Source organism: Rhipicephalus sanguineus, chromosome 9 (assembly GCF_013339695.2).
Source record: "Rhipicephalus sanguineus isolate Rsan-2018 chromosome 9, BIME_Rsan_1.4, whole genome shotgun sequence".
Classification (NCBI taxonomy): Eukaryota; Metazoa; Arthropoda; class Arachnida; order Ixodida; family Ixodidae; genus Rhipicephalus; species Rhipicephalus sanguineus.
The window spans coordinates 58,653,210-58,671,924 of NC_051184.2; the positions used below are offsets into that span (position 1 = coordinate 58,653,210).

Sequence of the window (18,715 nt, forward strand, 5' to 3'; positions counted from 1 at the left end):
GGCAATGACTTTGCATTATCAAATGATGATAACATTTGCAGGAAAGCGTTCTTTCTTATTGGTCTCTTTTGTAAAGTCCTCAAAAACTATTTATATGAGTGACTTAAGTTTAAACCATAGCGTACTCCAGCTTTGTGAAGCGACAGCGGACGAATGTCACAAGAAAATACCTCAAAAACATGGCAGTTCCATTTTTGTGCGTACCCCCCCCCCCCTCCATTCCCTCCCATTCGTTCACTTCTAAAGTTTATCTTGTTGCATAAAAACCATGATTATTATATTAGAAAGTTGATCTAGCAACCAGTCACTTATCTTCTTGTGAAAACTTCATCCAGTGCTGGGAGGACAACATGCTCCTAATACTGCGGAGAACTGCGGCAAAGCTTATGCTTTGGCACCATCCCAACAAGTAATAAACATTAACAAATACTCAGCAGGATGACATGTTGAGCTAGCTGCGTTTGCATGTTCGTTGCGCTGTAGTTATAATGTACACTAGGTAAGGAAAGACGCACCGAACGAGAACGATACCATGCGCTTGTGGTTCTGTCCTCGTTCCGTGCGTCTTTCCTAACCTGGTGCACCTGGCAAATGCAGCGCTGCTTAAATAACATTAACAAATCCATCGCAAAGATTAAAAGCTTTGAAAAAGAAAACAGTGGCCAGAAGTAAAGCACGACGAATAGCACGAGAAGGAAGAAGGACCGAGAGAGTACGAAGTTCCAACAAACTTTGGCTTTTTTCCCCTCCCACTCTCCTGTATTCGTAATCGTTTGCTATGATGTCCCCAGAATGCCTCAATTCGCTGCTTTAGTGGCTCGTAAATCGGGCTGTTTGCCGCTCCTAAATGCAAACCTCGTGCTATGTCTGAATGTGAAGCGTACACAGGTCGATATCTTCGAGATGGCTGCAGTCTTCAGCGCGAGTCGATCATGACGAGGCTTCCGGGGGGCAGCACGTAGACGGTGCCCGGTGGCTGCCTACCCAGGTGCAGCACTGGTGCATCGTCGGGCGCCATCACCAGACGTGGCTCGTCCCGGTAGCCGCTCTTTTTGCTCGGCAGGCTGTACACCGGCTCCCTGCGGTAGCATTTTCAAGGGTAGCCATTGCTGACAACCTATTATAACCACGCTATCACGATCAAACATGCTCTGTTTTATTTTACAGCGAAGCTGACTTATTCTCTGTGACTTGTGACTCTGTGACTTCGTGACTTTGTGACTATGACTCTGTGACTCTGTGACTTATTCTCTGTGACTTCTCTGTGTATTCGTCGTTTGCGCTGAAAACCACTCATGTTTAACGCAATCCAACTCGCACAAATGTCGATTTTTCTGACTTATTCTACCGTGTGCCGCCGTCGTCTTCGCAGCAGTAGTAAGAGTACTAATAGGCGTCGCGCATGTCATGTGACCAGGGGGGAGGGGGAAGGAAATGGTACGATGAAAGGAGAGGGAAAGGGGTTCAAGTGATGGAGCTTACATAAGGCGGGCGAATCAAACTGTACATTGAGGTGGGAGCCTTTGCCCCCAATATGTCATAAGGTACACTGGGGGCGAAGCTGAAAGAAAGAACGAAAGAAAGAAAGAAAGAAAGAAAGAAAGAAAGAAAGAAAGAAAGAAAGAAAGAAAGAAAGAAAGAAAGAAAGAAAGAAAGAAAGAAAGAAAGAAAGAAAGAAAGAAAGAAAGAAAGAAAGAAAGAAAGAAAGAAGTCTAGGGTAACCCCCACTGACAGAGACGTCGACTGGAATTTGTGGGGTTTTGCGCGGAGACTGCCATAGAACACCTTAGAGACGAGACCGAGCCACAAAGGGACACCCCTTTGCGTCTCGGTCTCGTCTCTAAGGGGTTCCGGGCCAGTCATCGCCCAAAACCCCATATACGACAGACCTGACTTTGATTAATAAAGAATCGGCAAAGAAATGATTTAGAACTAACTGGGCAAACATGAAGAAGATACTTGAAGGGGCCTGATGAAAAGGGCAACACCTTCGCTGTTCGACGGCTCTCGCGGCGCAGAACCGGCTGGGATCATTTTTTTTTTCTATATCACCCGCTCTTTTCTGTTTGATGTTTCGACACACTTGAACGAACAAGTGAAACGAAATGTAGCAACCACCTGCTGTGTATCGCACGCGTCATTAAACGGTAATGAACAGCCAGAAAGGGCACAAGGCGAAAAATTCTAGCCAGTTCAACGCTCTGGAAATGGTCGGAGAGCGAAGCTGTAAACGGGCGAGTGTATGCGACTGGCTAGCGAGACCACGTGGTGTCGTAAACCCGTCGCTAGATTTTAAATGCGCGCGCCTACACCTGATTCTGCAAGCATGGGTACACAGCCAAGGCGTGTCTGGCATGTATTACACCACGTAAACCGCTACTTGTCGAAGTCGACAATAAACACAAAAAGGTGCATAGATCAGTGGGTATGAAAATTGCATTCGGACCGTCAGGGCCTGGGTTCAAACCCCACCTCCGAAGGAAATTTATTTCTTTATTCACTCCGCCCCTCTGGTCACGTGATCTGCGTGACGCCTACTTCTACGACTACTAATAACTGCTGGAGTTTTAAGTCCCAAAACCAGGATATGATTATGAGAGACGCCATAATGGACCTAAGCCTAAACGCACGGACCTCAAGCATTTTTACCTTCATCGAGTAGGGGACCACTGCAGTCGGGATTCGATCCCGCAACCTGCTGGTCAGCAGTCGAGCACGATAACCGGTAGACCACCGTGGCGGGTACTACGGCTACAACCACGCGACGTTGGCACTTCGTGGACTAAGACACTTTCATTGTAGACAGGCTCTTTGTGGGAGCCGAAACGTCGCTTTCACCTTGGTTACGTCCACCAGAGGTTTAACCGATGTTTCATCCCGATCAGACGAAATTTCGTCAGACCATCGACTTTATTGCGAACACGTACGAACTCGATACTCGTGCTGGAATTTGTTCTATTCCGCTTTCAATTAGCGATGTGTGCGTGCACGCGAACACACACTTCTCTTAAATGCCACTCATGTTTCCTTCTTTACTCTTCATCCATAACATCTATGCATAACTTATACTGAACCGCCTAATAGCATTTATGTTAGTGGTGCGATTATTGTTTTTGATCATTCCTTGCATTGGCTAAAGGGTGTGCTTAATAAGAAAGACTAAATAAAGAATATAGACGTGAAATTATAGGCTATAGAGGCTAAGAGGAACTATTACATGCTAAATAATAATGAATAAATAAATCAATTATCAAAGAAAGAGCGTACCGTTCCGTAGTGTGGTACCGCGCTGCCGTGAGCATTGGCATGTCCTGCTCTCCACGTGGTCTTCGCGGGGGCAGACCGGGCGCGTACTCCTTGCGGCCGTCAGCCTCCTCGTACTCGGTGAGGCAGCGCATGCGCCGAGTGCGAGAGACGAACACCACGCAGCACACCGTGGCAGCCAGGGTGGCGAGCAGCGCGATGACGTCAGCCGACAGCAGAGCGATGAGCAACACGGCGGCGAGGTTCTCCAGTGTGACCTCGGATGTTGCTGTACGGAGGAGACGATAAGGGGGGAGGAGATTGAGTCGATTCAATTAAGTTCAGGCCTCATTTTAAGCGACCGTGGGCGTAAAAATGAATGGTCCGAAAAATTGGCGCGATCACAGATGACGCCTCCAGTGACTTCCTCAAGACTCCACCACAGTTCGCCAAAGCTTGTGACGTCATCATGACGCCACAGATGGCGCCACCACGCGGCCCGAACACAGCGCTGCAACACGCAAGGCTCCGAGGCATTTAGAGGAGAGGGAAGAACAATACGATTGACTGAGAAAAAAAGGAGAAGATGAATAAGGCTTTTGCCTTCGAGTCGTCTTAGGAAAATGCATGTGGAGCTGTGTGACGTTCCCGATTTCAGGGAGCTGTAGCAGAATATATATATATATATATATATATATAGTTGCTCCATTGACAACTTGGTGGCGGTGGCCACCGCCTCCTTTGACAACAAGGGCGGTGTTATAAAATACATGCTTGAGACAGGCGTCTGATAATAAAAAAACAAATTGATGTATTGTGCTACATTGCACGCATGTACGAGTGTGCCAGAGTTTATATATAGAGAGAGACGATAAAATTCTTGAACAGGTGACGTCACTCAAGCAAGCCTGTCGACAAGCAAACTTGTTTTTGTCAAGAAAGCGGATGCCTTCACAAACATTTTGCTGCCTCGTAAACTGTGCTACAAGCACAATACAATGCATACTTGCTTAAAAGACAAGTTATAGAGGATCCACCAGATACCGTCAAAATCTGTGACGTCATGGTTAGCTGGTGCGAGAGTATCGAGGCAACATCGCAGCCGTTGTTTCTTTTTTCAGCTTTTCTGTTTTACAAAGCATCTTCTGGCGATGAGAGTTCCTGGTATTGTGAAACGGTAATTTACTGACACACATCCTTTCTTTCTTGCTTTTGGTGTCCTTCTAATGGCCTCCATAAGTGATCTTTTATGGATGTGCTCGTACGCGCCCACCAACTATAAGTCCCAGAATACAGCGCGGTAGACCCCCAAGAGGGAATTGGTCTTCTACTATTTACCCAACCCTGGGACATACGTTCTCGGCTGCTGACCCGAAAGTCGCTAGTTCGATGCTGGCCGCGGCGGTCCTACTTCGATGGAGGCGAAATGCAAGGGGCTCGTGCACTGGGCGATGTCAGAGCACGTTAAAGAACACCAGATGGTAGAAATTCCTCCACGGCGTGCATCGTAGTGAGATATCGGGGTTTCGGCACGTAAAACCACAGCTATTAAAAAAAAAATGATTGGGAGACAAATTAGCGCGACTTTCCCGTTATGCGTATCTGCGGGCGGAGCAAAACAGTGCGATCATCCTGCTTGGTATTTTGCAAACGCATACAGCAAATATGCGCATCCGTATCCAACTATACCAACATGGCTGGCTACGCTGTACTTCTAATCTTTCTTTCTTTCTTTCTTTCTTTCTTTCTTTCTTTCTTTCTTTCTTTCTTTCTTTCTTTCTTTCTTTCTTTCTTTCTTTCTTTCTTTCTTTCTTTCTCTTCCTTCTTATCGGAACCAGAACTTCTTGCTAGAAGCCGGCGAACAGGAACTCATCCTCCTGCCCACCGAACAACAGAGCATGAAATTTTTTCCGCGTTCCGCAGGGCCACGTGTTCTGAGAAGTAAACTGACTGGAGAATGCAGCGTTCATTTCCGGGTTACAACGCGAACATGTTCTCCGGGTGGCCCTCCGAAAACGGCCAGGCCGTTTATTTTCTTGTTCGATCAACACCCCTCGGCCGCTCACCCTCCTCCGCGACCCCCCTATCCCCACGCCATCTCAACTACAAGACATATATACCATACCTCGCCACAAAAATGACGGCGCCGCTTTCTTTCTCTCGGCATCGTGTGGATTCTTTATAACCTTTGAGTTTCCAGTCACTGCCCTTGTATATGTGAGTTACGCGCTGTACAGTTAATGCACAGGCTCAACGGGAAAAGATTCAAACAAGTGACCCGTGGCCGGAGCCGCAAAAACGCGACACGCGGCGCTGTTGGTCACGAGCACGCTGATAGCGAGATTGACAAGCACATTCCATTTTCAAAAGCAGGGGTGGCCGGCGGACCGGCGAAAAGCCGCCCATCTTGCTGTTGGCTTATCCGAAAACCCATATCTTAAAAAACGCTTGTTCACTGCTTATCGGCAGATGTGACTATGCACATGATTTCTTTTTTTTTCGCTGGAGTTGCGAGCAACCGTATCTTTATCGCTGTTGCCCCGAAAAGTTGTTTGTTCGAGTGCTTTCCGCCGGCCACCCCTGCTTTGAAAAATGGAACGTGCTTGGCACTCTCGATAACGGTGTGCTCGGGAAAAACAGCGCCGCTTGTAGCAATCTTGCCGCTCCGGCAACCGATCACTTGTGCCAATCTTTTTCCGTTGAGGCTGTACCTACATACGCCTGAAGGAATGCTGTACAGAAATAACCACGAAATCTTACGAAGTATTTAAATGTCGGCGTCAGCGCTCCCTTCGCTTTCCTGTACTGTAATTTTTTTACGGCATATATTGTTTCGAAGTAGGGAAAAATGGGTTTTCAACGCGAAAACCTTCGAAGCCTCATGAGACGCGACAAGTGACCGTCGGCATTGGTGTCAACAAGAGTGATGCCAAAAAATCACCCTGTGATGACTTCACCGTGTGACGCCATCATGACGTCAGAGGTCGCAAGAATTTGTGACGTCAGCATGACATCACTACGTCGTCGCATGATGACGTAATTACATGAAATACTCGCTTGGTTAAAGGTAAGCCGATCTCTGAAGCACTGCAAAACAACCTGAAGTGCGTGAAGCTTTCATGTTCTCCGATCCCGGAGGCACTGTAAAACCACGTTTGGTGCAGAAAGATACCGGGAGTTTGGGGGGGGGGGGGGGGGGGGGGGGAAGAGTTTATCAATAGGATCGAGTGAGAAGAAAAGTAAGAACATAGTTTTCGCTTTCAAGTCGTCTTAGGGAGATGCAAAAATGACTGTTTTTTTTACAATATTTACACTGGAAGAATTAGTGTACCGAGAAAACCCTTAAAATGGCGAATCGGAGAACAACTCCTCTTCCTCCGCAAGGCAAGCGGCTCGTAACAATGTTTTATATACAAAGAATCAAACGTGAACATTGTTCTGCCATTCAGGTATTCTTTGGCAGATTATTTTTCTAAAGCAGCTACCTACAAGGGCTTTGTTAAAAAAATTATTGTGAAAAAATGCCAGCGCTAAAAGCGGCGAATCAGGCAATGATGAAATCGAACATGGTGTCACATTCGGGAATATTGTGCTGCGGTCTCGGTGCCTATCGCAAACTGAACTATTGAAGGGCCGTACGATTACGGAGGCTCATGAAAGGAGGAAATTATTGTCCACTCGCTTGCGCCCAAAAGAAACAACGGATGCCCATGCAATTTTTTCGGAAAAAAAAAAGCTTCTTATTTGACAAAAATTTCGTCCTCGGTCGTGGTCCCCGATTATGAAGAATCGATATGTTCTTGTTTGGATTTAGCGCTTGCCACCACCGATTCAGTGGTTCCTTTTGGAGTTGGTTGTATTTGTATCCATAGCAGTGCGCACAGGGGCGAAGGCGGATGGGGGGAGGGGGCGGGAGAGGTAAGGGGAGGACGCCACCCCCCCCCCCCGCCACCTTGTCATCTAAGGGTACGGAGTCGGACCGACCTGTTCCGCCATTGTTTAATGTTCAGCATAGGCGTGCGCAGGGTTCCCCATCAGTGGGGGGACGAAGGGTCATCGCAGCGACCCCCCCCCCCCCCACCCTACTAAGTCAATGCATGGGGCAGATTTTGCGCCCCTTCCCCTCTTTGGTGGCTAGAAGGGTCAATGTACGGGGCAGATTTCGCGCCCCGGCCGCCCCTCCCCCTGCCCCCCCCCCCCCCCCTCTGTGCGCACGCCTATGATGTTCAGTGTTATGGCCGCACATTCTGGGCGAAAGTGATTTAACCCTGGAAAGCCGGGGCCTAAAGGCAAGCTGTTGTGAGAAGCACGGCGCTTCATTTTCATTTCCGCATCCATTGCGAATCTTATTTCCTTTAGGACTCGCATAAACGGGGTTCGTAGGGGGGGGGGGGGGGTCGATGTGGCGGAACGTCTGAGGAACACCGTAGTGGAGGTATCCGCATTAATTTTGACCACCCGGGGTTCTCAACGTGCACATGAATTGAAGTACACGGATGCTTTCGCATTTCGGTCCCATCGAAATGCGGCCGCCGTGGCCAGGAATCCAACCCGCGTCTTTGAGCTTAGAAGCGCGACACCTACACCTCCTACGCTATAAAGGTGAGTTTAATTTTACAACAACAATTGAACTTGCTAAAAAATGATAGCTTGGGCGACTTGGTGACCTCATATCGACATGACTGCACCGAGCGAAATGAGCGATGATAGAAGAGAGGACTTGATTGACGCCAGCGACTGTGTTGTGTCCTCTCTTCTGACCTCGTTCAGTTTGCCCTGTGTAGTAATGTTAATAACAATTGAAGAGCGAACCTGGCGCTTCAATCAGTTGAAGGAGGAGGAGGAGCTTGTAGGCAAAAAGCACGGCCGTCAGGCAGGCGGCCACCACGGCTAGCACGGCGCAGGCGCCAACGAGAGCGTGAAGCCTGGACGAGCGGTGACAGTAAGCTTCCAGGCCGCACACCGCGGCCATTGCCAGGAAGATGCCCTGGAAGCGGCAGGCCACTTCCACACTCCGAAGTTCTGGAACAACCTGCGGCAGACATAGTACACGGTTGGTTTTACGCAGTGTTAGATGGGCAACCGGTGTTGAATTTTCGTTTGATTAACGGACGCAGCACAACGCACTGCCTGACGATCGGAGGATACAGCTTTAAAAAAGGAACACATTAAAAGAGCCGTAAAACGGAATCCATGGACGAAACACACAATTTTATATTAAATCGCATATGGAGAGATTTCTTATGCCGAAGGCAACAAATGGTCTTTATTCAACCGCATCTCAACATATATTATATTGCTGGCAACATAAGTCAGTAGTAATATACGCTTATCTCTACTGTTATTCTTGTGAGAAAACGGAGCAGCTTAAGGTGCAAGTATCGTGACTTCATCAACAAACGTGTTGCCAAGCAGCCATTAGATAGCATGTGCGTGAAGCTCGCGTCACCGAATTCCCGGCTCCATCTTCAGGCACACGCGCCAGGCAGTTGACGTGTATAGAACGTATAGCAGAGGAAGTCCTCGAATGGTCGATGGACTGAGCTTATCGGAACGGGCCAAAGTACAGTTTGATGCAGTTCAAACTCTCGCGCTATTGTGGTGTGCCCTATCGGAGAGTGTCCGCATAATTTAGCAGCGCACTCATAAACTGGCTTATTCATGACACGAGGTCAGGCATGTGGGCACGGACATAAGGACGGAGAAACCTGAACGCTGGCATTTGTGTCGGTTCTCTTATCATTGTGTCCTTGTCTGTCGGCCTTTACCCTCTTTCATGATCAATCTACTATTAAAACTAGCTAAACTTTCTGTAGTTATACTAAACTGCTGTAGTATTGAGCCTCCTCAACCGCAATGACTTCCAAAACCATGGGCTCCTTAATGCAGCGGTTAAAAAAAAAACGCCAGATCAGTAAGAAATGCTTAAAAAGGTATTGAAAATCCCTGTCTTGTATTGTCAATGTGTGAATTACTGGTATAGATTGTGTTTAGGGTCTCTTCGAAGTGGCCCTTGTTATCGTGAAGCCGCATTTGGTTTCATCTCTACTGGATTACGATGTACGCGTGTAGCCTAATGTAATATTGTATTTAGGACACGTGAAGAGAGGTGCCCTCACAAAAAGGGCATTAGGATAACGCTGTCATCGCTTAGGCATTAGCGCTTTGATTTTTAAAGACGATAGTCTTTCTAGGGGAACTTAAACGCAGAAATTTTGGTCTGTCTGTCTGTCTGTCTGTCTGTTTGTCTGCCTGTCACCCGATTCAGCCACCCGGCCAAAGTTTAACCACTTTCTCAACGCTCAGCCATCTTGAACTGCTAGCGCCGTTCATACTTGTGAACATTGTCGATCAAAAAGCAAATTTTACGCATATCTGAGGCACATCACCAATACGTAAGTATTAGGCTGTGTGTTCCTTTAATAGACAATACATAGATACGTAATTATAAAGACCCTAGTGTACCTTAGGCTGCACTGAAAATGCTAGTGTTTTTTTTTTGGCTCTGCTGCAAATGCGACGCTATGAGCCAGATGCGGCGATTCAACATAGAGGAGGACGGCTCATGTAGTACGGCCGGGAGAAGACTATTGTCTTTCGACGACATTTGCAGCGAAGCACGCAGATACTCGGCCAATTTTTTGGTTCTTTGTTGTAAAAATTCTCTAAAGCTTAACTTTGACCTGATCCCAATATCCGCAGTTAAGACCTTTCTGCACCAACATATTGGGATGGAACCGAATTGAACATGTCGCTATAACTGTCGCAGACACACCGAAAAAGACACAAATGAAGAAGGTCAATTCTATGCTTGAGCATTTTGTTTTTCGCAATACCTCACCTGCATCAAGTTGGAGTGCGCGCGTGAATATAGATGGTATATCACGTGAAAGTACGAGTCGAATTGCAAGAGGGAAGATCGAGCGCCTCCAAAACCTACGCTTTGACTGCACCGAAACTTGAGAAGGTGAAATTACCTCAGAACAAAGTTAGTTTGACAAAACATACCTGCGTTCTTATTTATTTGAAAAAAGGTTGTGACGGCAGTTTTAACCAAATTTTGAGTCTCACAAGGTCTTTCGATAATTATTCTGCTATTTATGCTACTTTTCACGTTTTCTAGAGCTCGCGCGTATCATATATTTGTTCGTTATCGCGGCGGCGCTCGCGTTTTCGGTGTTGTTATACGAATAATAAATGTCATTGAAATGAAGCGTTGCCTACACCAAAGCTCGTTCTGAGTTCGTCATAACCGATAGTTCACTATATAAGTGTTTGTTATAACGACCGTTCAACTGGATCACAAAACAACACAACAATACTAAGGAGGTGGCACAAAAAGGCACTGCGTAGTGACTTTTTCCTCGCCCGTGCATTCTCTCTAGCGAAGCCAAATATGAAAGCACGAGCTTTAGTGCATCGCCAACGAACACTCCTTCCCATATTTTGATCTGAAGGAAGTTGTACAAACTGAGCGCATGCACTCAGCCTCAGCCTCAGATCATGGCGTTGAGCTGAACACATTTCGCATCAGAGGCGTTTACCTGCCATAGCTGGCCCAGTATCGGAAGGAGAATAACGATCAGGGCGCAAAGCACGAGGACGCAGCAGACGAAGAAGTTCACAGATAGAGACTTGCTGGGACTGGCCATGGTTGCGGGTTCGACGCTAACCGTATTCCCGAGACCGATCACCTCGAACGAGCGTACACGGTGTTCGTTATTCCCGAGATGTCAGGTTGAACGTACAGGTTTCTACGCGTCGCCCATCGTATAACGAAAACGGCCGCCAAGTAACGACTTCGTCACTCCAAGAGCACGAAACGTGTTGTTGTGAAGCATACACTGCAGAGCCCACCACACAAGTGACCCTTGGTTCGACGAAGGACAAGTGTTCTTGAAAACAGGCTTGAGGTGCTGCACTTCGGAACAAACAAAGCACGCACAAATCACTGCCGCACAACACCCCTCGTTCCGGCACAGGCGACAACGTCAAAGGCTACGCGCGTGAAAAGGCGACGCGCACTCCCTCGAAGATCAATGGGTCACACGCGTCCAAGGACTCTTTCAATTCGTTCCATCCGGAAACGACGAGCAGTTCAAGAGCACGGACTCTATGAGAATAACGACGCTGCTTCGACGCGGAGGCTCGGTCAGTCCGCGCGGGCACGTTGACGTGGGAACGGTGTCGAGTTCGGCAGCACGCCTGGGCTAGTTCTTCGGACGTGGCACGTAGCCCACATCGGAGCCCGGGGCGCACCGCGAACTAAAACCCTTCTCTCCGAGTCGCCACCCCGGTGGCCGAGCGCCAGCGCTGAGCTGCGCCGGCAACGCTGGCCGCCCTCCGGATGAGTCTCCAAGGCCTCGCGTCTATTTAAAGACGCCGCTACTCCAGCCACCGGCCGACCCGACTGAGGCTGTTCGCGTGCCAGTCTTTGTGTGTTTGTGCGCGCGTTCCGATGCGTGCTTTAAAGGGGCTGAGGTGGGGGGGGGGGGGGCGGTTGCGTGTACGAGCATTCTGCCGTTTGTTCTTTCTCTTCATGTCACTCGTGGCCGGGTTGAAGCTCACCGCTCAGCTCCCGCAGAACCTTACAGACAGCTTCTAATAGCGTGCAGCGTTGCTTACAGCTACAGCATGCTCCACCGGCTCAGCGACTGCGTTTGCCAAGCTCGCCTCACGAATAATGTAATATCAATTGTTGGGGTTTAACGTCCCAAAACTAAGATGTGATTATAAGAGACCCCGTATTGGAGGGATCAGGGACCGTCGACAACCTGAGGTTCTTTAACGTGCGCCCAAATCTAAGTACACAGACATCAAGCATTTACGCCTCCATCGAAAATGCGGCCGCCGCGGCCGGGTTTCGATGCCACGACCTGCGGGCCAGCAGTCGAGCACCATAACGACTGGACCACCGAACACGAATAATATATATGAACGGTAATACGACACAAATATAGTTCTGTTTCTAAAGATCACGATTGTCAAGCCGTGCACATCGACCACTTAACCAAATCTCATCTCTTTCTGCACCCCATACCCGAATATGGTCATTATATAAGGCTTGTCGAACACTGCACAGTTTTGATGGTACGCTTTAGGTGGTTGAGTCTTTTTCATTTTGTGATCGCTTGAAGACTGGGAGCAGGTCGCCACGGTGGTGGTTCAGCCGTCTGAGTGTTTGTGTGCCTACGCCGTTGCCTTTTATTTTTTTCGACGGACGAGAATGTTTGTGTGCGCGGGCTTCGTGGGATATGGTGCCCGGGGCTACCATATGGTCGCTTGCTTTTGTACGTGTGGTATTGTTCAAACAGATGTTTACACGAGAAAGACTGGTAGCTCGTTAGTTCACGCGTGCAGCCCGCAATCTTGCGGTGCTCAATCGTTTCCAGCTGCCTTTCAAGTGTGTGCTTGGACTCAACTTTCGCGTTTTCTTATTAATGTCCCGGTAACTCTTCTTTTTTCTACGTGGAGCGGCCCGCAGTGTTGCCCCTATAGAAACGGGGTGAAGATTCTTCCGGACCCGAATAAAATCTATCTATCTATCTATCTATCTATCTATCTATCTATCTATCTATCTATCTATCTATCTATCTATCTATCTATCTATCTATCTATCTATCTATCTATCTATCTATCTATCTATCTATCTATCTATCTATCTATCTATCTATCTATCTATCTATCTATCTATCTATCTATCTATCTATCTATCTATCTATCTATCTATCTATCTATCTATCTATCTATCTATCTATCTATCTATCTATCTATCTATCTATCTATTTATTTTTCTATATACGCCCATAGAACGCCCATTAAAGGAACGACTCGACAGCTGCGGAAGATCTACAAGGTGGAAGGTTTTTGACGTTGAAAGTATTTGGGAGGCTATTTAGCGCTTGCTTGTCTCTTAAAACAAACTCCGGCGCTTTGGCGTCGCCAGAACGATGGGACGAGACGCTGTTCCTTAGAAGTCACCGAACAGGTTTTCGTTAAAGAAAAAACAAAGACAGAAAGCTTGTGCTTTGTCAAAACAATCTGAGGTATTTTTCCGTGTGGTTGTTAGTGTGAGATTTGTGAGTATAGTTATTGATAGCACCCTGCAGTTAAGTAACGTGCATGAACTGCAAATAACGCTGACAGCTAACTGAGTGGGTGTCAAGCTAATGTGCAGACCGGAGTAGCCCTGCATGGATGGAGTGCTCCTGCAATCAGGGCCGGGCAACGATACTCAGAAAAGTATTCCGGAACACAGGTATCGAAATACACGTGCTGGAAGCCTGAGATACAGATACTCAGATACGTTTGTCTTTGCCGTAACTTGATATTTCGGAGATACTTTTGCGAACAGAAGAATAAAGCATCCAGGAATACTGACGCAGGAATCCAGATACAAGAACATGGTGACTGGAATACTTTTTTCTTTCAGGATGCTGATGTTGTGCAAAGACATTTATTAGGTGCGGCGAAATATTGTTAATATATTTGCAGCGCACTGCAAATTACATGTCAATTATATCGCTCGAATCCCCAACGATCAACAGTGACATTGAAGAAGTACACATTTATTTACAGACATCTGTTTTGCTGAGAAGGTTGGGGCGTTAATTGTACTTAAGCAACAGCAGCTTATCAAACAGCGCCATTTTTGGGTACTCTCGTCTTCGTTTTGTTCTAGCACTGTTTCGTCGTTGAAATCTCCAACAGTTTTTTTTTCTTTTTTTTTCGTTTTGGCCTCAACACGAGACCCGCGAATTAGAAAATTCTGTCTACAGCTGTACGCGAACACAAGTTTGTGTTAAAACGAATAGATACCGCCGTCAGGCCGCAAAGTCCGGCAGCATGCCGACATCTATTCTGGTGTCGTCTGGGTACCGCAACCCTACCGCTCTCACGTATGCTTGCACTGTATGTTCAGCAACCGAAGTGTCTCCATCTTTAAACTTATCAAAACCGTTATTGAACACCGCCAATGATGACGACTCCTCGCGCGAGTCATTTTGATGTAGCGCACGTACCTCTAGCGCTCGCACGAGCAAGCTCTCAAAGTTGATGGCCGTGCCACTTCGCTCGAGTGACTTCCGACAAAAGAAAAAAAACAAGTAACTAGATACCCGTGTCCCTCACAGTAGCGCTATATAATCGAAACATCATAAAAGTATTTCACTACTGAGATAAAAATACATTTTTGAAATGGGTGATTCCACGAGAGATCGAACATGCATGTCCGGTCGACATATTTGTTTTGCCTGGGTTTTTTATATGTTATGTGGGCCCATTCAAAGTGCACGGGACCGAAAATTTTATTTCCAGGAAACACTCCCAGCGCGCCAAAAAAATATTTGAAGGTGGCGGCGCGGGCCTCCTGTTTTTGCTCACTGCAATGTTTTCGGATTTCACGGCCGAATTTTACGCGAACTATAAGTGATGTGCCGAAAAATTATATTGCTCGTTTTTATACGCATTACTGTGAATTACATGCATGCTTTTTTATACCGTCCTCAAAAGGAAGAAATTGTGAAAAAATGGCAAACACGGCCGAAATAAAAAAAGTGTGCTAAGTTTGAGGGGCCATGGCGCCTTTTCTATTTCAAACAGAAACTTCAAAACAGTGTCAAATATAGAAAATTGCCTTTGCAACATTTATGCGGAAGATAATTTTCGTACGGTCCGTGCAAAACAAGAAAAAAATAGTTAAAGAAGCGAGTTTTTTTCAAAAAAGTTCATATTCAAAAAATAAAAAAAACTCCGGTCTCAATATCGACGACAGTTTTTATCGAAGGGCGCTTATGTCAGTTAACACACGGTTTCAATATCATATGTCCTCATTTGCTTTGTTCACGAGATATAACGGGCCAAAATGACCCTTGCTGTGTGTGCTCACTTCAGTACGCCTGATGGCTGTTATCAGCTTGCATTGTGCGTAAATCTACAGTTTTAATTATTCTGCTGAAGCAAAACTTTGCTATTGTGGCTTTTCGTCAAGAAAAATGTGTTCTCAGATTTTATTTATATCTAGCGTGTGCGAAAGTGGGCTGCTGCCGCCCTCTAAAGGGCTAACGTGTACACAGTTTCCAGCCTACAACCTCGCCTGCAAGCATCAGAAGAAAGGTGGGCGCGCCTGTTCAAGATATCAATCGCTTTTTCTTCCTGAAGAAAAGCCTTGTCTACCTCATCGCGGTTAGATGTAGACATGTTTTTCTTGAGGCGCATAAAGCAATACTAGCAGACCTCGCAGGTGTCGCGAAGATCCTCAGCCTATGACAGTAGCTTCTGGAGGTAGGCAACAAGAAAAAGAGCAAGCACAAAAATTTGCGCAACGAAAATGTTTTTCTCTGCAATCTGCTTTTTTTGAACGCGTAAATAATCGGCACAAAATAATCGGACGTAGCCATGGCCCGCGCGCATGGCGTGTAGTGAACAGCTAGACCTAGAGCAAGCCGAAACGTTTATACTGAACGGCGCCGCACACATTATGTCACTTCTTCGCAGCTGTCATGAATGAGTTTCCAGAATTCTCACGGTTTCACATTTTATGACCAAGGGTAGCTAAGCGCTTGGGCTGCGATAATTAATTTGTAGGCCACACTCGTTTTCAAAACTAAGGGTAATGTCCGTCTGGCGCCACCAATGACCTCTGCTGTCCTCGACGTGGAAAAGCACTTTAGTAAAGTGCCAACAAAACATCATCAATTGTGCAGCTTCGGCCACTTATGGTTTAATCAAGCCGCACCGCACGGTTCCTGCCTGCTGAAACGCTGAGGTAAAGGTCGAGATGATACAGGAAGACGTTATCTGCGATCCCGAAAGCATGTGATAGCGGGAAGTGAAATAAACAGCTCGGAAATTATTGAGCTAACTTTTTGTAAATGTTGTTTAGGCACAGTGTGCGCCGAATAGGAAAGATGGTTAGAGCCTACAGTGCACGTAATGGAAGGCACGCAAGCAGGCAGTGAGAAAGCAACTGCATAACAGTGCGCCTGCTGATTGTGGCATTTAGTTCCAGATTAAGCTGGCCTTCGCTGCATAGAGATGGTTTGTTCGGTGTGCAAGGAGAGTTTTGACAAAGTCACCTAAACCATGTGCTCGTGGTGTCTCACGTGCTTCTGATTAGCGAATACTGGCTGGGTAAGTTGAGGTTGTAAGCTGCAAACTGCGTACGCGTTAGCCCTTTAGAGAGCGGCAGCAGCCTACCCCCGCACACGCTAGACACAAATAAAGTTTGAGAATACATTCTTCTTGACGAAAAGCAACGCGAGCAAAGTTTTACTGCACGGAAAAAATAAAACTGTAGATTTACGTACAATGAAAGCTGATAACAACCATGAGTCGCACTGAAGTGAGCACACACAGCAAGGGCCATTTTGGCCCGTTATATCTCGTGAACAAAGCAAATGAGGACATATGATATTAAAGCCGTGTGTTAACTGACATAAACGCTCTTCGATAAAAAATTGACGTCAATATTGAGAGCGGAGTTTTTTTATTTTATTTTTTGAAAATGAACTTTTCTGAGAAAACTCGCTTAATTAACCTTTTTTTCTTTTTTTTGCGCTGCCCGTAGGAAAATGATCTTCCGTATAAATGTTGCAAAGGCTCTTTTTTATATTGGACAATGTTTTGAAGTTTCTGTTTGAAAACGGAAAGGCGCCAAGGCGTCTCAAACTTAGCACACTTTTTTGATTTCGGCCGTGTTTGCCATTTTTTCATATTTTCTTCTTTTGAGGGCGGCATAAAAAAGGCATGGATGTAATTCACAGTAATGCGTATTAAAACAAGCAAAAGAATTTTTCCACACATCATTTATAGTTCGCGTTAAATTCGGCCGTGAAATCCGAAAACGTTGCAGTGAGCAAAAACAGGAGGCCCGCGCCGCCACCTGCAAATATTTTTTGGCGCGCTGGGAGCATTTCTTGGAAATAAAATGCTCGGTTCCGTGCACTTTGAATGTGCCCACATAACATATAAAAAACCCAGGCAAAACAATATTATCGACCGGACAGGCATGTTCCATCTCTCGTGGAATCACCCAAATGTATTTAGATAAAGAAATACAGATACTCGGAAGTATATCTCAGGCATTATCGCGCTACTGCTCAGCCCTGTCACTTCATAGGCTCACACAATACGTACAGCTAAAAGCAATCGATTAAAATGGAATGCAGCTTCCTAGAGGCCACTCAGGGCATGTTAAAGAAACTCGTGAATAATAAATAAATAAATAAAAAGAAGAAGAACAAGAACAACAACAAAAAAGCCATGTGTTGCGACCGAGCCGTAAAATTCATAGGCATATTTTATGCAACGCAGGGAAGGCAGATAAATGTACCGCTTGTTTTTATCATCCGCAATCAAACACCTTAAACATCCGCGACAGTGTAGGCTTCAATCTGGGCACTCACTATTCAAATATGGGCGAAATGTAGGCGCACTCCCATGAAGCGTGTTAAAAATTAAATTTTACAAATAAGAAAGAGTAAAGCACCAATGACTAGTGTGTTGCATTTCAAGGCGAAAGCCTTAGAAGCCTCATCAAACGCGAAAATTGATCAAAGGCGTCGGCGGCGTCCACATGAGTGGTGCAAAAAATCAACATATGACGTCGCCATATGAGGCCATTATGACGACGACAGATATCGCCAATATTTGTGACATAACATGACGTCACATGATGACCTCATCGCATCACATCGTCACCTGGTCAAGTGTGAGCCAATCCACGAGGCAAGGAAAAGCCAGCTGAGATGAAGAAAGCTTGCAATGCCTCCGATACCGGAGGCCGTGCAAAACAACGTTGGATGCAGGTTGCTTTCACTGGGTAGCGTGGGAGGATCAATGCATTCACTGAGAAGAAAAAAAGAAGATGGCGTACGCCTTCGAGTGGTCTTAGGCGAATGCGTGAGAAACCCTGTGACTCTTTTTTTTATCTTACGGTGATGTTTAAGAGGAACTTAGGATGAAGCTTATTACTTCCAAACTGGTGAAGGTGCCCCAGTTTAAACGTAAAAAGTCACAGTTTCGCCGCAAGGGCGAAGCAATGAATGCGATAGCAAGGAACTAATGCTATACGAAGTGAGGCTCGCCAATGGATACTCTCAGTTTGAACAGCGCTTCTGTTGCAAAGGCGGCCGAAGCAGCGAAGGAAACTAGCGTGCTTCAAGTGTCGAGCTGTGACACTTGATAGTTCGCGCTCATCTTCTGTTTGTTCGTTTAGCGGCGTCCCTGAGCTCGAGTGACATTCGTACGCGCCGTAACATGAGCGCGGACATCACGGTGAAAGCGTGAAACATTCCTCTACCCCGCGCCACGAGAAAACCGCGCGAGCAGACAGCGGAAGGGCAAGCTTCTCCCATGCGCAAATATAAGAAGAAGCGAGCGAGCTCGCCGACGACTTTTAAATGCGCCCGTCGGGCTCATAGCGCCACCTCGCTGGTAATGAAGAAACGCTTATTATCGCCTTCTGTCTCTG

At 46.6% G+C, this 18,715-nt stretch overlaps 1 protein-coding gene across 1 annotated transcript; it reads right to left on the reverse strand.

The window, feature by feature from the left end:
• Positions 1–894: 894 nt before the first annotated feature.
• LOC119405213 (uncharacterized) lies at positions 895–11,608 on the reverse strand. The gene is made up of 4 exons (XM_037672023.2): positions 10,788–11,608; positions 8,056–8,275; positions 3,268–3,532; positions 895–1,079 (listed from the first exon to the last, which is right to left on the reverse strand). The coding sequence occupies exons 1-4, from the start codon at positions 10,893–10,895 to the stop codon at positions 917–919; spliced, it is 756 nt and encodes a 251-aa protein (XP_037527951.1). The 5' UTR covers positions 10,896–11,608; the 3' UTR covers positions 895–916.
• Between the last annotated feature and the right edge of the window lie 7,107 nt (positions 11,609–18,715).

Bases quoted from the DNA above. Each gene is read 5' to 3' on its own strand.
- LOC119405213 (XM_037672023.2), bottom strand. From the start codon at position 10,895: ATGGCCAGTCCCAGCAAGTCTCTATCTGTGAACTTCTTCGTCTGCTGC. The intron at 8,276-10,787 runs GTAAACGCCTCT...TGTCTGCCGCAG, and splicing joins TACTGGGCCAGCTATGGCAG to GTTGTTCCAGAACTTCGGAG. The intron at 3,533-8,055 runs GTTCGCTCTTCA...TCCTCCGTACAG, and splicing joins TCAACTGATTGAAGCGCCAG to CAACATCCGAGGTCACACTG.